The sequence below is a fragment of the Dendrobates tinctorius genome, unplaced genomic scaffold (assembly GCF_039654945.1).
Source record: "Dendrobates tinctorius isolate UK_male_01 unplaced genomic scaffold, ASM3965494v1 ptg000063l, whole genome shotgun sequence".
In the NCBI taxonomy this organism is placed as follows: domain Eukaryota; kingdom Metazoa; phylum Chordata; class Amphibia; order Anura; family Dendrobatidae; genus Dendrobates; species Dendrobates tinctorius.
In genome coordinates, this window is record NW_027361731.1 from 29950709 (window position 1) to 29974057 (window position 23349).

Below are 23349 nucleotides of genomic sequence, written 5' to 3' on the forward strand. Positions count from 1 at the left end.
AAGAGGCAGAAAAACGCTCATATACCCCCGAGCAGGAGGCCATATGTATGAGGAAGAGGCAGAAAAACGCTGATATACCCCCGAGCAGGAGGCCATATGTATGAGGAAGAGGCAGAAAAACGCTGATATACCCCCGAGCAGGAGGCCATATGTATGAGGAAGAGGCAGAAAAACGCTGCTATACCCCCGAGCAGGAGGCCATATGTATGAGGAAGGGGCAGAAAAACGCTGATATACCCCCGAGCAGGAGGCCATATGTATGAGGAAGAGGCAGAAAACCGCTCATATACCCCCGAGCAGGAGGCCATATGTATGAGGAAGAGGCAGAAAAACGCTTCTATACCCCCGAGCAGGAGGCCATATGTATGAGGAAGAGGCAGAAAAACGCTGATATACCCCCGAGCAGGAGGCCATATGTACGAGGAAGGGGCAGAAAAACGCTCATATACCCCCGAGCAGGAGGCCATATGTACGAGGAAGAGGCAGAAAAACGCTCATATACCCCCGAGCAGGAGGCCATATGTACAAGGAAGAGGCAGAAAAACGCTCATATACCCCCGAGCAGGAGGCCATATGCATGAGGAAGAGGCAGAAAAACGCTGATATACCCCCGAGCAGGAGGCCATATGTATGAGGAAGAGGCAGAAAAACGCTCATATACCCCCGAGCAGGAGGCCATATGTATGAGGAAGAGGCAGAAAAACACTCATATACCCCCGAGCAGGAGGCCATATGCATGAGGAAGAGGCAGAAAAACGCTCATATACCCCCGAGCAGGAGGCCATATGTATGAGGAAGAGGCAGAAAAACGCTCATATACCCCCGAGCAGGAGGCCATATGTATGAGGAAGAGGCAGAAAACCACTCATATACCCCCGAGCAGGAGGCCATATGTACTAGGAAGAGGCAGAAAACCACTCATATACCCCCGAGCAGGAGGCCATATGTACTAGGAAGAGGCAGAAAACCACTCATATACCCCCGAGCAGGAGGCCATATGTATGAGGAAGAGGCAGAAAAACGCTGATATACCCCCGAGCAGGAGGCCATATGTACAAGAAAGAGGCAGAAAAACGCTCATATACCCCCGAGCAGGCGCCATATGTATGAGGAGGAAGCAAAAAAACACTCATATACCCCTGAGCAGGAGGTCATATGTACGAGGAAGGGGCAGAAAAACGCTCATATACCCCCGAGCAGGCGGCCATATGTATGAGGAAGAGGCAGAAAAACGCTGATATACCCCCGAGCAAGAGGTCATATGTACGAGGAAGGGGTAGAAAAACGCTCATATACCCCAAGCAGGCGGCCACATGAGGAAGGGGCAGTGCATTGTAATACCTCAACGCTACCAGCAGGTGTCAGGATGACACAGGACACCCACTCAGCCTGGCGACATTTTGGCGTTACCTTGGTGTGCCCGAATTTATACTGATTGTGATCGATGTCGATGGAGCCCAGCAGCTTCTCACACGCTTTCTTGCTGTCAATGAATTGCCCCTCAGGGATGGCGCTGGCGTTCAGGATTCGATATCTGCCCAATAAAAATCATGATAAAGTACTGCCATACAAAATGGAGGATAACAGAGAACAGTAACTTGGCAGAGGCTGACTGCAGAACAGGTGGAGCAGATCTACTGTTCTCTGGTATCTGCCATTCAGGATGAGCACAAGCTGTTGCACCTTTGCTTGAAGTCTCCATACAGGATCCTATTAGGAAACCCTTTCCTGCAGATGCGGATCCCCTCCAGCACCCCGTTACACCGCAGCTGGTGCAGGACCAGATGGTGATCCATTTCACCTGTCGGAAGGTAAACGGACAGTCAGTCACATGACCCACGGGCGGAGAAAGATATCAGGGCGGAAAGTCACATTACCGGGGGTCTTGGTCTCATTGGGGATAAGGCAGCGCACAAAATGTGGATGAGTGGTCCGCAGGTTAGACATCAACTTATTCAGATTCTCCTACACAGAAGGATGAAAAGGTCACCTGCAGTCCTATGTAACACCCCAGATGTCACCTGCAGTCCTATGTAACACAGATGTCACCTGCAGTCCTACGTAACACCACAGATGTCACCTGCAATCCTATATAACACCAGATATGTCACCTGCAGTCATATATGACACCACATATGTCACACCACAGATGTCTCCTGCAGTCCTATGTAACAGCACAGATGTCACCTGCAGTTCTATGTAACACCAGAAATGTTACCTGCAGTCATATGTAACACCACATATGTAACAGCACAGATGTCACCTGCAGTCCTATGTAACACACAATGGATAAAGACAAACATCTTACCCGGAAAAGGGCAGAGACGGTCTGAAAGGAGGAGCCCTTCTTCTTCGCTCCTTTCTTGGCCGTTGCCCCTTCAGCTGTAACAGGAGCAGCATTTCACAATTATTGAGGGAAAATGAAAACCTTCAAGTTTTTTTTACATGGGCCCTGTCTTCTTACCACCAAGCTGAGAGTGAAGGATGGCTGTCCCGAAGGTGTGACCCCTGAATAGTCCCACTGGTTCTCACCTGCTTCCGCTCCGGAGTATGTTGAGTAGAGGTTAGCCAGGATCTTCATTGATGACTTCTGATAGAGTCCTACCACAGTCTCGTTCAGCGGGTCCTTGTTCTTCTCCAGCCAGCCAGAGATGTTGTAGTCCACAGTCCCAGCATAGTGGACCAGGGAGAAGTGAGCCTCAGCTTTACCCTTGGTCAGTTTCGGCTTCTGGAAGTTGTTGGATTTGCCAAGATGTTGATCGTACAGCTTGTTCTTGAATGAAGTGTCGGTGGCCTTGGGGAACATGCACTCCTCTTCCAGGATGGAGAAGATGCCCATCGGCTGCCGAACACATGGGATGTGGGTTTCAGTGGTGGGGCAAAAGAGGGCGCAAAATTTTGCCTCCCGATCCCGCTGCCTCATTTTGTTTGATCGGAGCAGGGGCATAGTGAATGCCTGCCCGGCAGGCGGTTTGATTGCCGCTGTGCAGTAGGTTCCTGTGCAGAGGGCAGCAGTCAAGATGAATTTGTCCTCGGCTGCTGCACTTGGCATAGCAGTGACTGTGGTGACAAGGGCTGCATTATTTTTTCCCACAGCTACAGGGGTACAGTTAAGGATAGGGATAAGACTAGGGTTATGGATAGCACTAGGGTAAGGGCTAGGACTGTGGTTAGGGCTAGGCCAAGGGACAAGGGCACTAGGGTAAGGGCTAGGACTATTGTTATGGCCAGGACTGTGGTTAGGGTTAGGACATGTGCACTAGGGTAAGGGCTAGGACTATTGTTATGGCCAGGACTGTGGTTATGGCTAGGACAAGGGCACTTGGGTAAGGGCTAGGACTATTGTTATGGCCAGGACTGTGGTTAGGGCTAGGACTAGGGTTAGGAATCTGGTTAGGGCTGGTAAAAGTGGTTGAGGCTAGGGTTAAAGATAAAACTAGGGTTAAGCATAAAATCAAGATTAGGGAGAGGACTATGGTTAGGGAGAGGACTATGGTTAGGGAGAGGACTATGGTTAGGGATAGGTCTATGGTTAGGGATAGGTCTAGAGTAAGGGATAGGTCTAGGGTAAGGGGTAGGACCAGGGTTAAAGATAGGTCTAGGGTAAGGGGTAGGACTAGAGTTAAGGATAAAACTATGTTAGAAGATACAGTTAGGGTTAAGGATAGGTCTAGCGTCAGGTTTAGGACTAGAGTTAGGGATAAGACTAGTGTTAGGACATGGACTAGAGTTAAGGATAAAACTATGTTAGATGATACAGCTAGGGTTAAGGATAGGACTAGGGTCAGGTTTAGGACTAGGGCTAGGGGCAGGACTAGGGTTAGGGACAGGACTACGGTTAGGGACAGTTCCAGAGTTAGGGACAGGACTAGGGTTATGGACAGGACTAGGGTTAGGAACAGGACTAGGGATAGGGACAGGTCTAGGGTTAGGGATAGGACTAGGGCTAGGGTTAGTATAATAAAGTAGCTACATAAAACATAAGGGGTTCAATAATGGATTGGTGGAAGGAACTAAGAGAGTGTTAATGGTCCATGGGATAGTTTATGAAAAATACTTGCAGCCCGCACTAGGCCAGTCAAAACTTAATACAAATGTTTTGTTTTTCTAGCCAAGAAACCGAAGGTAAGAATCTAAAAGGACAAAAATACCTTCTCAATGAGCTCGATGCAGGCGGCCAGGTCCATGCCGAAGTCGATGAACTCCCACTCGATTCCTTCCTTCTTGTACTCCTCTTGCTCCAGGACAAACATGTGGTGGTTGAAGAACTGCTGCAGCTTCTCGTTGGTGAAGTTGATGCACAGTTGTTCCAAGCTGTTCAACTACAAGTGACATATATTGGTTATACAATTGAGGACCTCTCATCGAGGGCGACCGGGACCACAGAGACCAACCTCAAAGATCTCAAAGCCGGCAATATCCAGGACCCCGATGAAGTGCTGTCTGGGGAGTTTGGTATCGAGCTGCTGGTTTATACGCGCTACCATCCACAAGAAGAGCTTCTCGTACACTGACTTGCTGAGGGCGTTGACGTTATGATGGACCTGCACAATATAATGATGTGTTTGATGTCAGCTGCCAGTCAGCTCACGATGAGACGGAGAGCTGGGGGTCATTGTGTCCTTACTTGCTCCACGGTTTGGCCCTTGGTCACGTATTCATTGCCCACTTTGACCCTGGGATAGCAGAGAGCTTTCAGCAAGTCTGCAGAGTTCAGGCCCGTCAGGTACGCGGTTTTATCAGCCACTGGGGTAGAGACAGTGATGGTGAGTAAGCCTCCAGCTGACACCAAAGAGCACATTCTCACTTTTCCATATTATGGTATTGCAGTGTATTGTATAACTAACAGTCTCTTGTGAAGACCGGCCACAGACTTCATAGGTGTACCAATATGGCAGACACAAAAGTCATCAGTAGAATTCTGGCTCCCATGACAAACCATTGTCACTTCACTATGATGGGTGAAGGAAGCAACCCACCCCTTTCCGAAATTCCTGCTGCATCTAATAGGTCAAACTGTTGTGATCGCAGCAGGTATTCTCAGGTGCCACTTATATAATGTAGCTGGCACTCTTCCTTCATGGAGCCTGCTCCATAAATTCAGTGCACAAATCTGCTGTAAATGTGGGGGGTTAAATTAACTCAATCAATCAGTCTCATCATAGAGATTATGATGAGAGCAGTGCCATGGGCACCAATTAAGAACTGCTCTGACTATTGTTGTGAACATATAATCGGGTGTGGCCTGGAAGATGTGACCACTGTGTTTAGCATTACAACTAGAACTCTTGGCACCTTCGACTCTTGAATGGAAAAACATAGTACTCAATCTAACATTATCCCTACACCCAACCCTAGCACTAACCCTAGTCCTAGGACTGCTATGAATTCTGCCTTGAAGGTATATTCACAGGTGGTCTGGATGGTGTACCCACCATCTTCAAGGATGAGATTTGTTCTAAAAACATTTGTCATCTGCAACTCTTGGATGGAAGAAAATAACTCTCAACCTAACCCTATCCCTAACGCTAGGACTGCTATAATTACATCTCTGTCTTGAAGGTATATTCACGTATGGCCTGGAAGGTGTGACCACAGCCTTTTGGGTTGGGATTAAAAAACACTTGGCACCTCCAACTCTTGAATGAAAGAAAATAGTACTTAACGTAACCGTATCCTTAACCTTAGAACTATCTCTAACCCTAGGACTGCTATTACTACTGTCTTGAAGGTATAATTAGGGTGTTCTGAAAAGTGTGACCACAGTCTTTAGGGCTGGGACTAAAAACACTTGGTATCTCCAGGTCTTGAATGGAAGAAAATAGCCATCAACCTAATCCCTACACCTAACCTTAGCACCATCCCTAACCCTAGTCCTAACACTCCTATGACTACTGTGTTTATGGATGGCTCAGAAGATGTGACCACAGTCTTCAGGGTTGAGACTTATGCTAAAAACACTTGACACCTCCGACTCTTGTATAGAAGAAAATAGACCTAAACCTAACTCTATCCCTAACCCAGTATTAGATGACTACTGTCTTAAAGGTATAAACAGGGCTGGCCTGTAAGGTGTGACCACAGTCTTTAGGGTTGGTACTAAAAAAAACTTGGCAACGTTAACTCTTGGATGGAAGAAAATAGCCCTGAATCTAACCCTATCCCTTAACCCTACCACTATCCCTAACTTTAGGACTGTTATGACTACTGTCTTGAAGGTATAATCAGGGTTGTTCTGGAAGGTGGGAACACAGTCCTTAGGGTTAGGATTTAAAACACTTTGCACCTCTGACTCTTGGATGAAAGAAAATAGCACTCGACTCTATCCCTACAACTAGCACTATCCCTAACTATATTCGTAGGACTGCCTTGACTACTGTCTTGAAGATATATTCAGGTGAGTCCTGGAAGGTGTGAATACAGTTTTCAGGAATGAGACTGTTGCCAAAAACACTTGACACTGCTCACTCATAGATGGAAGAAGACAGCCATGTAAATCAAACTTGGGCAATCATAGCAGCCTTTCCTGTCCACCTGGTCTACTTGCCATTCATCGTACTCTTGGAACCTAATCTAGTCCTTAAGATGGAACCTGAAGCTACCAAAGTGAACCATCCCCGCTCAGGGCTCACCTTCAGTCCCATCGGGTTCCGCTTGCTCTTCTCTTGGCTTTTGCTTGAACTTCATGACTCCATAATGCATGACTGCGCCCGTCAATTTGTAAATGCCAACTTTCTCCTCAGGTGAAAAACCCAAAATATCGATGGCGTTCTGCAATCACAAGCCAAAAATCAAATAAAAAAATAAAAATCAGTCCTATCCAAACCATGTGAAAAACTCATTATAAACACACAACGTACATCTGTGGCCAGCAGCTCCTCGGAATCATCGATGCTGGCCACCTTAATCTCCCCTTGGCTGATGTATGGAAAATCGTATGGATTTGTAGTGATCAATAGCATATCTGAAAAAAATGTGAAATAACTATTAAAAAAACTTTATATTTCTTTTATTTTTTTTAAATTTTAAAATTTTAAACAAGTTTTTCAACACTTTATTATTGCAAAAAAAAGTTGTCTGATCAAAGTGACTACGAACCGATTAATTCAGGCTTCTTGTTTGACAAGATTTGGTAGAAAATGTGATAACTTCGTTCTGCCAGAAGCTGGAAAGTTACTCTCGATTTCTCCAAAAGATCTGCAATGAGATTATTGAGAAACGGGAATCTCAGAGGACCCACAAATTATTAAAATGTATTAATCGAGTTAAAAATTTTCCTGTAAAAAAATGTTTTATTTTTATAAATTAAATAATTTATAAAAATATATTACAAATTTAGCTTAATTCTAAAAATATATATTTATTTGATATATGTTTGAAGAATAAAATACAAAATGAAAAATTATATTTTTATAAATAATTTATAAAAATTACAAATTTATTTTAATTCTATTAATATATATTTATTTTATATATTTTCTAAGAATAAAATGCAAAATAAAAAATATATTTTTATAATGTATTAAAATATATTACAAATTTATTTTTATTCTATTAATACATATTTATTTGATACTTTCTAAGACTAAAATGCAAAATTAAAAAATTTATTTTTTATAAATTAAATAATTAATAAAAATATCTTACACATTTATTTTAATTCTATTATTATAGATTTGAGATATTTTCTAAGAAAAACATGCAAAATTACAAATTTTTATAAATAAAATAATTTAAACAAATATATTACACATTTATTTTAAATCTATTAATTTATATTTGATATCTTTTTAAAAAAATATATTTTTATAACTTAAATCATTTATAAATATATTAGATTTATTTTAAATCTATTAATGAATATTTATTTTATATATTTTCTAAGAATAACATACAAAATTAAAAATGTTATTTTCATAAATTACAGAATTTATACACATATTACACATTTATTTTAAATCTATTAATATATATTTTATATATTTTCTAAGAATAAAATACAAAATTAAAAATGCTATTTTTTATAAACTACATAATTTATACACATTACACATTTATTTTAAATCTATTAATATATATTTATTTGATATATTTTCTAATAAAATGCAAAATTACAATTTTTATTTTTTATAAATTAAATAATTAATAAAAATATCTTACACATTTATTTTAATTCTATTAATATAGATTTGAGATATTTTCTAAGAAAAAAATGCAAAATTACACATTTTTATAAATTAAATAATTTAAACAAATATATTACACATTTATTTTAAATCTATTAATTTACATTTATTAGATATATTTTTTAAAAATCATATTTTTAGAACCTAAATAATGTATAAATATATATTAGATTTATTTTAAATCTATTAATATATTTCTTTTATATATTTTGCAAAAATAATATCCAAAATTAAAAATGCTATTTTTATAAACTACATAATTTATACACATATTACACATTTACTTTGAATCTATTTATATTTATTTGATATATTTTCTAAGAATAAAATACAAAATTAAAAAATGTATTTTTATAAATTAAAAATTTATAGAAATTACAATTTATTTATTTTTTTACATCTGTAAATATTCCAAAAAGGAAATAAATTAAAATATAAATATTTACACGCATTTTTGAAAGCGCAGTTACATAAATAAATATTTACATGTTTCGATATCCGCTGAAGCGAGTTTTCCTGTAGTTCCGAAGTGGATACGAATAAATTTTCCCTAATGGGTAGAAAAAAAATCTATAATTCATATATAGCATAATATAAAATGTAAAAAAAAAATAGAAACAAAAAACATACAAATCGGGAAGAGTTGTCATTCCTCACGGTCTTGGCGTTGCCGAAGGCTTCCAGGAGGGGATTGGCCTGGATGATTTGATCTTCCAGGGTTCCCTGTACACAAAAAGGAAAAAAAACTATTAGAAATAAAATAAAACAGAAGATTAAAACCCAAGTCAGTAAAGCAATATTTCAAGTTTCTGCTAATACAGAAAAACACATAACCAAAAAATTGGCCATTTTTCCGATGAAAAATTTTGACAAAATCTTCAGCTTTCTTGTAAGTCAAAGAAGGTCTAAAATGGGTTAATTGCTAAGAGAAAAAAGAAATACAAAACTGAAAATGGTATAATATAATAATAATATTTCATATATTTATTATCATATTTTAAGATGGCTTTTCTTGCAAACTTTCTGTTTGAGTTTCGAACTCTCCGGCAGAATCTCGACGATTTTCGCACCTCACCTTCATGCCGCTTCCTGACTCCTTCTTCTTTGTGTCGCCAACAGCTGCAATTGTTGCAAAGTATTGGATGACGCGTTTCGTATTCACGGTCTTCCCAGCCCCGGATTCTCCGCTACAGAACATCACAATCACCCTCTCATTACAATACCGAAATCTCATTTTAAAAAAAATACTAATTAAATAATATATTTAACTGTTAAAAAAAATAATATTTGAAGTAATCATGGGAAGGAAAAAAAGTTCAGTGTACACATACGTGATCAGGATAGACTGGTTTTCACGATCTGTGGGTGAAGGAGGAAACATTTTCACTGACAAGTTCTTTGGCTACTGTACTATTACATCTTATACTCTAGTCACAGCCAGAGCTGCACTGCCTGATCGGTCATCCTCGCTTCTGAACTGTACTGGTTCGGCTTCTTATTTTTTGTGATTCAGAATTGTGAATGCAGCTCTGGATGCGACAAAAGAATACAACATAATGTAGTTTAAAGCTCGATAAAGCACAGAGACTCACCGGTCAGCATGAACTGATAGGCGTTATCGGAGATGGAGAAGATGTGAGGTGGGGCCTCCTGACGCTTCTTGCCTCGGTAGGCATTGACCACCTCGGGGTTGTACACAGGCAGCCACTTGTAGGGGTTCACGGTGACACAGAACAATCCCGAATATGTCTGCAACACAGGAGTGAGGCTTATAGTAGATGTCAGCAAAGAGAGGTCCATAAATTATGTGTAATAATGAGAAATGATACCGGAAACGAGGATTGATCACGTTATTGACATGTAACTAATACTTGGTATAAATGCCTCTGTTGGTAATGAAGCTTCAAGACGTCTCATGTATGGAGAAACTAGTCGCAGGCATTGCTCAGGTGTGACTTTGGCCCACTCGTCCACACAAACACATCCTGATGTTTCCATGTCTCCTTCTATGAACTCTGAGCTTTAGTTCCTTTCATACATTCTCTATTGGACTCAGATCCGGTCATCGGCTCGGCCAAACTAGCAGCTTTATTTTCTTTCTCTGAAACCTATTGAGAGTTTCCTTGGCCGCGTGTTTGGGATAATTGCCCTGCTGAAATGTCCAGCTTTGTTTTATCTTCATCATCCTGGTAGATGGCAGCAGAGGTTTTGTTTATTAATGTCTCGGTACATTTGTCCATTCATCCTTACTTCAAACACATTAAGTTTGCCAGTGCCGTATGCTGCAAAAACTGCCCAACAACAAGATGATGCCACCTCCAAACTTCACTTTTAGTATGGTGTTTTTGAAGTGATATGCAGTTCCTTTTGATCTCCAAATATGATGTGTATTACGGCATCCAAAGAGTTCAATTTTAGTCTCATTTCATATTCTACCAGTATTTCACATGCTTGTCTAAATGTTATTGCACAAACTTTAAATGCGCTTGAACATGCTTTTGTTCTGCAATGGAGTCTTGCATAGTGAGTGTGCATACAGATCATGGATGTTGCATGGTAAGTGTGTATATAGGTAATGGATGTTGGGTGATGAGCGTTCATACAGGCCATAGAGGTTGCATGGTGAGCATACATTCAAGCAATAGAGGTTGTGTGGTGAGTGTGCATAAAGGCTATGGAGCTTGAGTGCATTAATTAGTATTTTCATTGAAACAATTGTATCTGCTGATTCCAGGTCGTTCTGCAGTTCTCCACAGGTGATTCTTGGCTTTTGCATAACTTTTTTGGTAATTTTGTTTACTCCTCTGTCTGTAATCTTGCTGGGAGCACCTGAATGTGGCTGGTTAAGTTGAAATTATATTCCTTCCACTTCCGGATTATGTCCCAACAGTGCTCACTGAATCCTTCAGTAGTACAGAAATTCTTCTGTAACCAACGCTATCAGTATGTTTTACAACAATAAGGTTGTGAAGGTCTTGAGAAAGCTCACTGGTTTTCCCTTTTTATAGACCATCAGGTGATCTAGCTGATATTAGTTGTCACTCAGTGGCAGGATTACTTTCTAATTACTGATAGATCTCATCTCTTTGCTCCTCTCTTCATGTGATTAATACTTTTCCCTGTGCCATTCCTCATTATTACACATTATTTAATTTATGGTTTGATTTCATAAACTGTGTGGATACAATAGGTTGTTCTAGACATCTGGTGAGAATGTCATGTTAAAAGCACCTATACAAATATATTTAATTAGAAAATTGGTGATGTGTTAAATACTTATTTCACCAGCTGTATGTACATTGATTTCACCTATTTATGTCCTGGTGATCTGGGTGTAGTACTGATCACTATACTGACCTCTCACCAGTGATGTATATACAGTGATATCACTGCACTATATGCTGGTGATCTGGGAGTAGTACTGATCACTATACTGACCTCTCACCAGTGATGTATATACAGTGATATCACTGCACTATATGCTGGTGATATGGGTGTAGTACTGGTCACTATACTGACCTCTCACCAGTGATGTATACACAGTGATATCACCGCTCTATATCCTGGTGATCTGGGTGTAGTACTGATCACTATACTGACCTCTCACCAGTGATGTATATACAGTGATATCACTGCACTATATGCTGGTGATATGGGTGTAGTACTGGTCACTATACTGACCTCTCACCAGTGATGTATACACAGTGATATCACCGCTCTATATCCTGGTGATCCGGGTGTAGTACTGATCACTATACTGACCTCTCACCAGTGATGTATATACAGTGATATCACCGCTCTATATCCTGGTGATCTGGGTGTAGTACTGATCACTATACTGACCTCTCACCAGTGATGTATATACAGTGATATCACCGCTCTATATCCTGGTGATCTGGGTGTAGTACTGATCACTATACTGACCTCTCACCAGTGATGTATATACAGTGATATCACCGCTCTATATCCTGGTGATCCGGGTGTAGTACTGATCACTATACTGACCTCTCACCAGTGATGTATATACAGTGATATCACCACTCTATGTCCTGGTGATCTGGGTGTAGTACTGATCACTATACTGACCTCTCACCAGTGATGTATATACAGTGATATCACGGCTCTATATCCTGGTGATCTGGGAGTAGTACTGATCACTATACTGACCTCTCACCAGTGATGTATATACAGTGATATCACCGCTCTATATCCTGGTGATCTGGGTGTAGTACTGATCACTATACTGACCTCTCACCAGTGATGTATATACAGTGATATCACCGCTCTATATCCTGGTGATCTGGGAGTAGTACTGATCACTATACTGACCTCTCACCAGTGATGTATATACAGTGATATCACCTCTCTATATCCAGGTGATCTGGGTGTAGTACTGATCACTATACTGACCTCTCACCAGTGATGTATATACAGTGATATCACCGCTCTATATCCTGGTGATCTGGGTGTAGTACTGATCACTATACTGACCTCTCACCAGTGATGTATATACAGTGGTATCACCGCTCTATATCCTGGTGATCTGGGAGTAGTACTGATCACTATACTGACCTCTCACCAGTGATGTATATACAGTGATATCACCGCTCTATATCCTGGTGATCTGGGTGTAGTACTGATCACTATACTGACCTCTCACCAGTGATGTATATACAGTGATATCACTGCTCTATATCCTGGTGATCTGGGTGTAGTACTGATCACTATACTGACCTCTCACCAGTGATGTATATACAGTGATATCACCGCTCTATATCCTGGTGATCTGGGTGTAGTACTGATCACTATACTGACCTCTCACCAGTGATGTATATACAGTGATATCACTGTTCTATATCCTGGTGATCCGGGTGTAGTACTGATCACTATACTGACCTCTCACCAGTGATGTATATACAGTGATATCACCGCTCTATATCCTGGTGATCTGGGTGTAGTACTGATCACTATACTGACCTCTCACCAGTGATGTATATACAGTGATATCACCTCTCTATATCCTGGTGATCTGGGTGTAGTACTGATCACTATACTGACCTCTCACCAGTGATGTATATACAGTGATATCACTGCTCTATATCCTGGTGATCTGGGTGTAGTACTGATCACTATACTGACCTCTCACCAGTGATGTATATACAGTGATATCACTGCTCTATATCCTGGTGATCTGGGTGTAGTACTGATCACTATACTGACCTCTCACCAGTGATGTATATACAGTGATATCACCGCTCTATATCCTGGTGATCTGGGTGTAGTACTGATCACTATACTGACCTCTCACCAGTGATGTATATACAGTGATATCACCGCTCTATATCCTGGTGATCTGGGTGTAGTACTGATCACTATACTGACCTCTCACCAGTGATGTATATACAGTGATATCACTGCTCTATATCCTGGTGATCTGGGTGTAGTACTGATCACTATACTGACCTCTCACCAGTGATGTATATACAGTGATATCACCGCTCTATATCCTGGTGATCTGGGTGTAGTACTGATCACTATACTGACCTCTCACCAGTGATGTATATACAGTGATATCACCGCTCTATATCCTGGTGATCCGGGTGTAGTACTGATCACTATACTGACCTCTCACCAGTGATGTATATACAGTGATATCACCACTCTATGTCCTGGTGATCTGGGTGTAGTACTGATCACTATACTGACCTCTCACCAGTGATGTATATACAGTGATATCACGGCTCTATATCCTGGTGATCTGGGTGTAGTACTGATCACTATACTGACCTCTCACCAGTGATGTATATACAGTGATATCACCGCTCTATATCCTGGTGATCCGGGTGTAGTACTGATCACTATACTGACCTCTCACCAGTGATGTATATACAGTGATATCACTGCTCTATATCCTGGTGATCTGGAAGTAGTACTGATCACTATACTGACCTCTCACCAGTGATGTATATACAGTGATATCACCGCTCTATATCCTGGTGATCTGGGTGTAGTACTGATCACTATACTGACCTCTCACCAGTGATGTATATACAGTGATATCACCGCTCTATATCCTGGTGATCTGGGTGTAGTACTGATCACTATACTGACCTCTCACCAGTGATGTATATACAGTGATATCACCGCTCTATATCCTGGTGATCCGGGTGTAGTACTGATCACTATACTGACCTCTCACCAGTGATGTATATACAGTGATATCACCGCTCTATGTCCTGGTGATCTGGGAGTAGTACTGATCACTATACTGACCTCTCACCAGTGATGTATATACAGTGATATCACTGCACTATATGCTGGTGATATGGGTGTAGTACTGGTCACTATACTGACCTCTCACCAGTGATGTATACACAGTGATATCACCGCTCTATATCCTGGTGATCTGGGTGTAGTACTGATCACTATACTGACCTCTCACCAGTGATGTATATACAGTGATATCACTGCACTATATGCTGGTGATATGGGTGTAGTACTGGTCACTATACTGACCTCTCACCAGTGATGTATACACAGTGATATCACCGCTCTATATCCTGGTGATCCGGGTGTAGTACTGATCACTATACTGACCTCTCACCAGTGATGTATATACAGTGATATCACCGCTCTATATCCTGGTGATCTGGGTGTAGTACTGATCACTATACTGACCTCTCACCAGTGATGTATATACAGTGATATCACCGCTCTATATCCTGGTGATCTGGGTGTAGTACTGATCACTATACTGACCTCTCACCAGTGATGTATATACAGTGATATCACCGCTCTATATCCTGGTGATCTGGGAGTAGTACTGATCACTATACTGACCTCTCACCAGTGATGTATATACAGTGATATCGCCGCTCTATATCCTGGTGATCTGGGTGTAGTACTGATCACTATACTGACCTCTCACCAGTGATGTATATACAGTGATATCACCGCTCTATATCCTGGTGATCCGGGTGTAGTACTGATCACTATACTGACCTCTCACCAGTGATGTATATACAGTGATATCACCACTCTATGTCCTGGTGATCTGGGTGTAGTACTGATCACTATACTGACCTCTCACCAGTGATGTATATACAGTGATATCACGGCTCTATATCCTGGTGATCTGGGAGTAGTACTGATCACTATACTGACCTCTCACCAGTGATGTATATACAGTGATATCACCGCTCTATATCCTGGTGATCTGGGAGTAGTACTGATCACTATACTGACCTCTCACCAGTGATGTATATACAGTGATATCACCTCTCTATATCCAGGTGATCTGGGTGTAGTACTGATCACTATACTGACCTCTCACCAGTGATGTATATACAGTGATATCACCGCTCTATATCCTGGTGATCTGGGTGTAGTACTGATCACTATACTGACCTCTCACCAGTGATGTATATACAGTGATATCACCGCTCTATGTCCTGGTGATCTGGGTGTAGTACTGATCACTATACTGACCTCTCACCAGTGATGTATATACAGTGATATCACCGCTCTATATCCTGGTGATCTGGGAGTAGTACTGATCACTATACTGACCTCTCACCAGTGATGTATATACAGTGATATCACCTCTCTATATCCTGGTGATCTGGGTGTAGTACTGATCACTATACTGACCTCTCACCAGTGATGTATATACAGTGATATCACTGCTCTATATCCTGGTGATCTGGGTGTAGTACTGATCACTATACTGACCTCTCACCAGTGATGTATATACAGTGATATCACCGCTCTATATCCTGGTGATCTGGGTGTAGTACTGATCACTATACTGACCTCTCACCAGTGATGTATATACAGTGATATCACTGTTCTATATCCTGGTGATCCGGGTGTAGTACTGATCACTATACTGACCTCTCACCAGTGATGTATATACAGTGATATCACCGCTCTATATCCTGGTGATCTGGGTGTAGTACTGATCACTATACTGACCTCTCACCAGTGATGTATATACAGTGATATCACTGCTCTATATCCTGGTGATCTGGGTGTAGTACTGATCACTATACTGACCTCTCACCAGTGATGTATATACAGTGATATCACCGCTCTATATCCTGGTGATCCGGGTGTAGTACTGATCACTATACTGACCTCTCACCAGTGATGTATATACAGTGATATCACTGCTCTATATCCTGGTGATCTGGGAGTAGTACTGATCACTATACTGACCTCTCACCAGTGATGTATATACAGTGATATCACCGCTCTATATCCTGGTGATCTGGGAGTAGTACTGATCACTATACTGACCTCTCACCAGTGATGTATATACAGTGATATCACTGCTCTATATCCTGGTGATCTGGGAGTAGTACTGATCACTATACTGACCTCTCACCAGTGATGTATATACAGTGATATCACCGCTCTATAGCCTGGTGATCTGGGTGTAGTACTGATCACTATACTGACCTCTCACCAGTGATGTATATACAGTGATATCACCGCTCTATATCCTGGTGATCTGGGAGTAGTACTGATCACTATACTGACCTCTCACCAGTGATGTATATACAGTGATATCACAGCTCTATATCCTGGTGATCTGGGAGTAGTACTGATCACTATACTGACCTCTCACCAGTGATGTATATACAGTGATATCACGGCTCTATATCCTGGTGATCTGGGTGTAGTACTGATCACTATACTGACCTCTCACCAGTGATGTATATACAGTGATATCACCGCTCTATATCCTGGTGATCTGGGAGTAGTACTGATCACTATACTGACCTCTCACCAGTGATGTATATACAGTGATATCACCGCTCTATATCCTGGTGATCTGGGGGTAGTACTGATCACTATACTGACCTCTCACCAGTGATGTATATACAGTGATATCACCGCTCTATATCCTGGTGATCTGGGGGTAGTACTGATCACTATACTGACCTCTCACCAGTTATGTATATACAGTGATATCACCGCTCTATATCCTGGTGATCTGGGTGTAGTACTGATCACTATACTGACCTCTCACCAGTGATGTATATACAGTGATATCACCGCTCTATATCCTGGTGATCTGGGTGTAGTACTGATCACTATACTGACCTCTCACCAGTGTATATACAGTGATATCACCGCTCTATATCCTGGTGATTTGGGTGTAGTACTGATCACTATACTGACCTCTCACCAGTGATGTATATACAGTGATATCACCGCTCTATATCCTGGTGATCCGGGTGTAGTACTGATCACTATACTGACCTCTCACCAGTGATGTATATACAGTGATATCACCGCTCTATATCCTGGTGATCTGGGTGTAGTACTGATCATTATACTGACCTCTCACCAGTGATGTATATACAGTGATATCACCGCTCTATATCCTGGTGATCCGGGTGTAGTACTGATCACTATACTGACCTCTCACCAGTGATGTATATACAGTGATATCACCGCTCTATATCCTGGTGATCTGGGTGTAGTACTGATCACTATACTGACCTCTCACCAGTGATGTATATACAGTGATATCACCGCTCTATATCCTGGTGATCTGGGTGTAGTACTGATCACTATACTGACCTCTCACCAGTGATGTATATACAGTGATATCACCGCTCTATATCCTGGTGATCTGGGGGTAGTACTGATCACTATACTGACCTCTCACCAGTGATGTATATACAGTGATATCACCGCTCTATGTCCTGGTGATCTGGGTGTAGTACTGATCACTATACTGACCTCTCACCAGTGATGTATATACAGTGATATCACCGCTCTATATCCTGGTGATCTGGGGGTAGTACTGATCACTATACTGACCTCTCACCAGTGATGTATATACAGTGATATCACCGCTCTATGTCCTGGTGATCTGGGTGTAGTACTGATCACTATACTGACCTCTCACCAGTGATGTATATACAGTGATATCACCGCTCTATATCCTGGTGATCTGGGTGTAGTACTGATCACTATACTGACCTCTCACCAGTGATGTATATACAGTGATATCACCGCTCTATGTCCTGGTGATCTGGGGGTAGTACTGATCACTATACTGACCTCTCACCAGTGATGTATATACAGTGATATCACCGCTCTATGTCCTGGTGATCTGGGTGTAGTACTGATCACTATACTGACCTCTCACCAGTGATGTATATACAGTGATATCACCGCTCTATATCCTGGTGATCTGGGTGTAGTACTGATCACTATACTGACCTCTCACCAGTGATGTATATACAGTGATATCACTGCTCTATATCCTGGTGATCTGGGTGTAGTACTGATCACTATACTGACCTCTCACCAGTGATGTATATACAGTGATATCACCGCTCTATAGCCTGGTGATCTGGGTGTAGTACTGATCACTATACTGACCTCTCACCAGTGATGTATATACAGTGATATCACTGCTCTATATCCTGGTGATCTGGGTGTAGTACTGATCACTATACTGACCTCTCACCAGTGATGTATATACAGTGATATCACCGCTCTATATCCTGGTGATCCGGGTGTAGTACTGATCACTATACTGACCTCTCACCAGTGATGTATATACAGTGATATCACTGCTCTATATCCTGGTGATCTGGGAGTAGTACTGATCACTATACTGACCTCTCACCAGTGATGTATATACAGTGATATCACCGCTCTATATCCTGGTGATCTGGGAGTAGTACTGATCACTATACTGACCTCTCACCAGTGATGTATATACAGTGATATCACTGCTCTATATCCTGGTGATCTGGGAGTAGTACTGATCACTATACTGACCTCTCACCAGTGATGTATATACAGTGATATCACCGCTCTATATCCTGGTGATCTGGGAGTAGTACTGATCACTATACTGACCTCTCACCAGTGATGTATATACAGTGATATCACAGCTCTATATCCTGGTGATCTGGGTGTAGTACTGATCACTATACTGACCTCTCACCAGTGATGTATATACAGTGATATCACCGCTCTATATCCTGGTGATCTGGGTGTAGTACTGATCACTATACTGACCTCTCACCAGTGATGTATATACAGTGATATCACCGCTCTATATCCTGGTGATCTGGGGGTAGTACTGATCACTATACTGACCTCTCACCAGTGATGTATATACAGTGATATCACTGCTCTATGTCCTGGTGATCTGGGTGTAGTACTGATCACTATACTGACCTCTCACCAGTGATGTATATACAGTGATATCACTGCTCTATATCCTGGTGATCTGGGTGTAGTACTGATCACTATACTGACCTCTCACCAGTGATGTATATACAGTGATATCACCGCTCTATATCCTGGTGATCCGGGTGTAGTACTGATCACTATACTGACCTCTCACCAGTGATGTATATACAGTGATATCACTGCTCTATATCCTGGTGATCTGGGAGTAGTACTGATCACTATACTGACCTCTCACCAGTGATGTATATACAGTGATATCACCGCTCTATATCCTGGTGATCTGGGAGTAGTACTGATCACTATACTGACCTCTCACCAGTGATGTATATACAGTGATATCACTGCTCTATATCCTGGTGATCTGGGAGTAGTACTGATCACTATACTGACCTCTCACCAGTGATGTATATACAGTGATATCACCGCTCTATATCCTGGTGATCTGGGAGTAGTACTGATCACTATACTGACCTCTCACCAGTGATGTATATACAGTGATATCACAGCTCTATATCCTGGTGATCTGGGTGTAGTACTGATCACTATACTGACCTCTCACCAGTGATGTATATACAGTGATATCACCGCTCTATATCCTGGTGATCTGGGTGTAGTACTGATCACTATACTGACCTCTCACCAGTGATGTATATACAGTGATATCACCGCTCTATATCCTGGTGATCTGGGGGTAGTACTGATCACTATACTGACCTCTCACCAGTGATGTATATACAGTGATATCACTGCTCTATGTCCTGGTGATCTGGGTGTAGTACTGATCACTATACTGACCTCTCACCAGTGATGTATATACAGTGATATCACCGCTCTATATCCTGGTGATCTGGGTGTAGTACTGATCACTATACTGACCTCTCACCAGTGATGTATATACAGTGATATCACCGCTCTATAGCCTGGTGATCTGGGTGTAGTACTGATCACTATACTGACCTCTCACCAGTGATGTATATACAGTGATATCACCGCTCTATATCCTGGTGATCTGGGAGTAGTACTGATCACTATACTGACCTCTCACCAGTGATGTATATACTGTGATATCACAGCTCTATATCCTGGTGATCTGGGAGTAGTACTGATCACTATACTGACCTCTCACCAGTGATGTATATACAGTGATATCACTGCTCTATATCCTGGTGATCTGGGAGTAGTACTGATCACTATACTGACCTCTCACCAGTGATGTATATACAGTGATATCACTGCTCTATGTCCTGGTGATCTGGGTGTAGTACTGATCACTATACTGACCTCTCACCAGTGATGTATATACAGTGATATCACTGCTCTATATCCTGGTGATCTGGGTGTAGTACTGATCACTATACTGACCTCTCACCAGTGATGTATATACAGTGATATCACCGCTCTATATCCTGGTGATCTGGGTGTAGTACTGATCACTATACTGACCTCTCACCAGTGATGTATATACAGTGATATCACCGCTCTATATCCTGGTGATCTGGGGGTAGTACTGATCACTATACTGACCTCTCACCAGTGATGTATATACAGTGATATCACCGCTCTATGTCCTGGTGATCTGGGTGTAGTACTGATCACTATACTGACCTCTCACCAGTGATGTATATACAGTGATATCACCGCTCTATATCCTGGTGATCTGGGGGTAGTACTGATCACTATACTGACCTCTCACCAGTGATGTATATACAGTGATATCACCGCTCTATGTCCTGGTGATCTGGGTGTAGTACTGATCACTATACTGACCTCTCACCAGTGATGTATATACAGTGATATCACCGCTCTATATCCTGGTGATCTGGGTGTAGTACTGATCACTATACTGACCTCTCACCAGTGATGTATATACAGTGATATCACCGCTCTATGTCCTGGTGATCTGGGGGTAGTACTGATCACTATACTGACCTCTCACCAGTGATGTATATACAGTGATATCACCGCTCTATGTCCTGGTGATCTGGGTGTAGTACTGATCACTATACTGACCTCTCACCAGTGATGTATATACAGTGATATCACCGCTCTATGTCCTGGTGATCTGGGTGTAGTACTGATCACTATACTGACCTCTCACCAGTGATGTATATACAGTGATATCACTGCTCTATATCCTGGTGATCTGGGTGTAGTACTGATCACTATACTGACCTCTCACCAGTGATGTATATACAGTGATATCACCGCTCTATATCCTGGTGATCTGGGTGTAGTACTGATCACTATACTGACCTCTCACCAGTGATGTATATACAGTGATATCACCGCTCTATGTCCTGGTGATCTGGGGGTAGTACTGATCACTATACTGACCTCTCACCAGTGATGTATATACAGTGATATCACCGCTCTATATCCTGGTGATCTGGGTGTAGTACTGATCACTATACTGACCTCTCACCAGTGATGTATATACAGTGATATCACCGCTCTATATCCTGGTGATCTGGGTGTAGTACTGATCACTATACTGACCTCTCACCAGTGATGTATATACAGTGATATCACCGCTCTATGTCCTGGTGATCTGGGTGTAGTACTGATCACTATACTGACCTCTCACCAGTGATGTATATACAGTGATATCACCGCTCTATATCCTGGTGATCTGGGTGTAGTACTGATCACTATACTGACCTCTCACCAGTGATGTATATACAGTGATATCACCGCTCTATGTCCTGGTGATCTGGGGGTAGTACTGATCACTATACTGACCTCTCACCAGTGATGTATATACAGTGATATCACCGCTCTATGTCCTGGTGATCTGGGTGTAGTACTGATCACTATACTGACCTCTCACCAGTGATGTATATACAGTGATATCACCGCTCTATGTCCTGGTGATCTGGGTGTAGTACTGATCACTATACTGACCTCTCACCAGTGATGTATATACAGTGATATCACTGCTCTATATCCTGGTGATCTGGGTGTAGTACTGATCACTATACTGACCTCTCACCAGTGATGTATATACAGTGATATCACCGCTCTATATCCTGGTGATCTGGGTGTAGTACTGATCACTATACTGACCTCTCACCAGTGATGTATATACAGTGATATCACCGCTCTATGTCCTGGTGATCTGGGGGTAGTACTGATCACTATACTGACCTCTCACCAGTGATGTATATACAGTGATATCACCGCTCTATATCCTGGTGATCTGGGTGTAGTACTGATCACTATACTGACCTCTCACCAGTGATGTATATACAGTGATATCACCGCTCTATATCCTGGTGATCTGGGTGTAGTACTGATCACTATACTGACCTCACCAGTGATGTATATACAGTGATATCACCGCTCTATATCCTGGTGATCTGGGTGTAGTACTGATCACTATACTGACCTCTCACCAGTGATGTATATACAGTGATATCACCGCTCTATATCCTGGTGATCTGGGTGTAGTACTGATCACTATACTGACCTCTCACCAGTGATGTATATACAGTGATATCACCGCTCTATGTCCTGGTGATCTGGGGGTAGTACTGATCACTATACTGACCTCTCACCAGTGATGTATATACAGTGATATCACCGCTCTATATCCTGGTGATCTGGGTGTAGTACTGATCACTATACTGACCTCTCACCAGTGATGTATATACAGTGATATCACCGCTCTATGTCCTGGTGATCTGGGAGTAGTACTGATCACTATACTGACCTCTCACCAGTGATGTATATACAGTGATATCACCGCTCTATGTCCTGGTGATCCGGGTGTAGTACTGATCACTATACTGACCTCTCACCAGTGATGTATATACAGTGATATCACCGCTCTATGTCCTGGTGATCCGGGTGTAGTACTGATCACTATACTGACCTCTCACCAGTGATGTATATACAGTGATATCACCGCTCTATATCCTGGTGATCTGGGAGTAGTACT

At 41.8% G+C, this 23349-nt stretch overlaps 1 protein-coding gene across 1 annotated transcript in view; it reads right to left on the reverse strand.

The window, feature by feature from the left end:
- Positions 1 to 23349, reverse strand: part of LOC141094061 (myosin-3-like) — a 131274-nt gene that overhangs the window by 99114 nt on the left and 8811 nt on the right. The window contains exons 4-19 of the mRNA XM_073579770.1: positions 9779 to 9935; positions 9518 to 9545; positions 9262 to 9373; positions 8817 to 8909; positions 8673 to 8736; positions 7099 to 7197; positions 6861 to 6964; positions 6633 to 6771; positions 4628 to 4746; positions 4395 to 4544; positions 4152 to 4322; positions 2533 to 2842; positions 2309 to 2382; positions 1878 to 1965; positions 1684 to 1801; positions 1411 to 1534 (exon numbers count right to left, since the gene is read on the reverse strand). Of these exons, the coding sequence (XP_073435871.1) occupies positions 1411 to 1534; positions 1684 to 1801; positions 1878 to 1965; positions 2309 to 2382; positions 2533 to 2842; positions 4152 to 4322; positions 4395 to 4544; positions 4628 to 4746; positions 6633 to 6771; positions 6861 to 6964; positions 7099 to 7197; positions 8673 to 8736; positions 8817 to 8909; positions 9262 to 9373; positions 9518 to 9545; positions 9779 to 9935 (1950 nt within the window). The remainder of the gene's footprint in view (positions 1 to 1410; positions 1535 to 1683; positions 1802 to 1877; positions 1966 to 2308; positions 2383 to 2532; positions 2843 to 4151; positions 4323 to 4394; positions 4545 to 4627; positions 4747 to 6632; positions 6772 to 6860; positions 6965 to 7098; positions 7198 to 8672; positions 8737 to 8816; positions 8910 to 9261; positions 9374 to 9517; positions 9546 to 9778; positions 9936 to 23349) is intronic.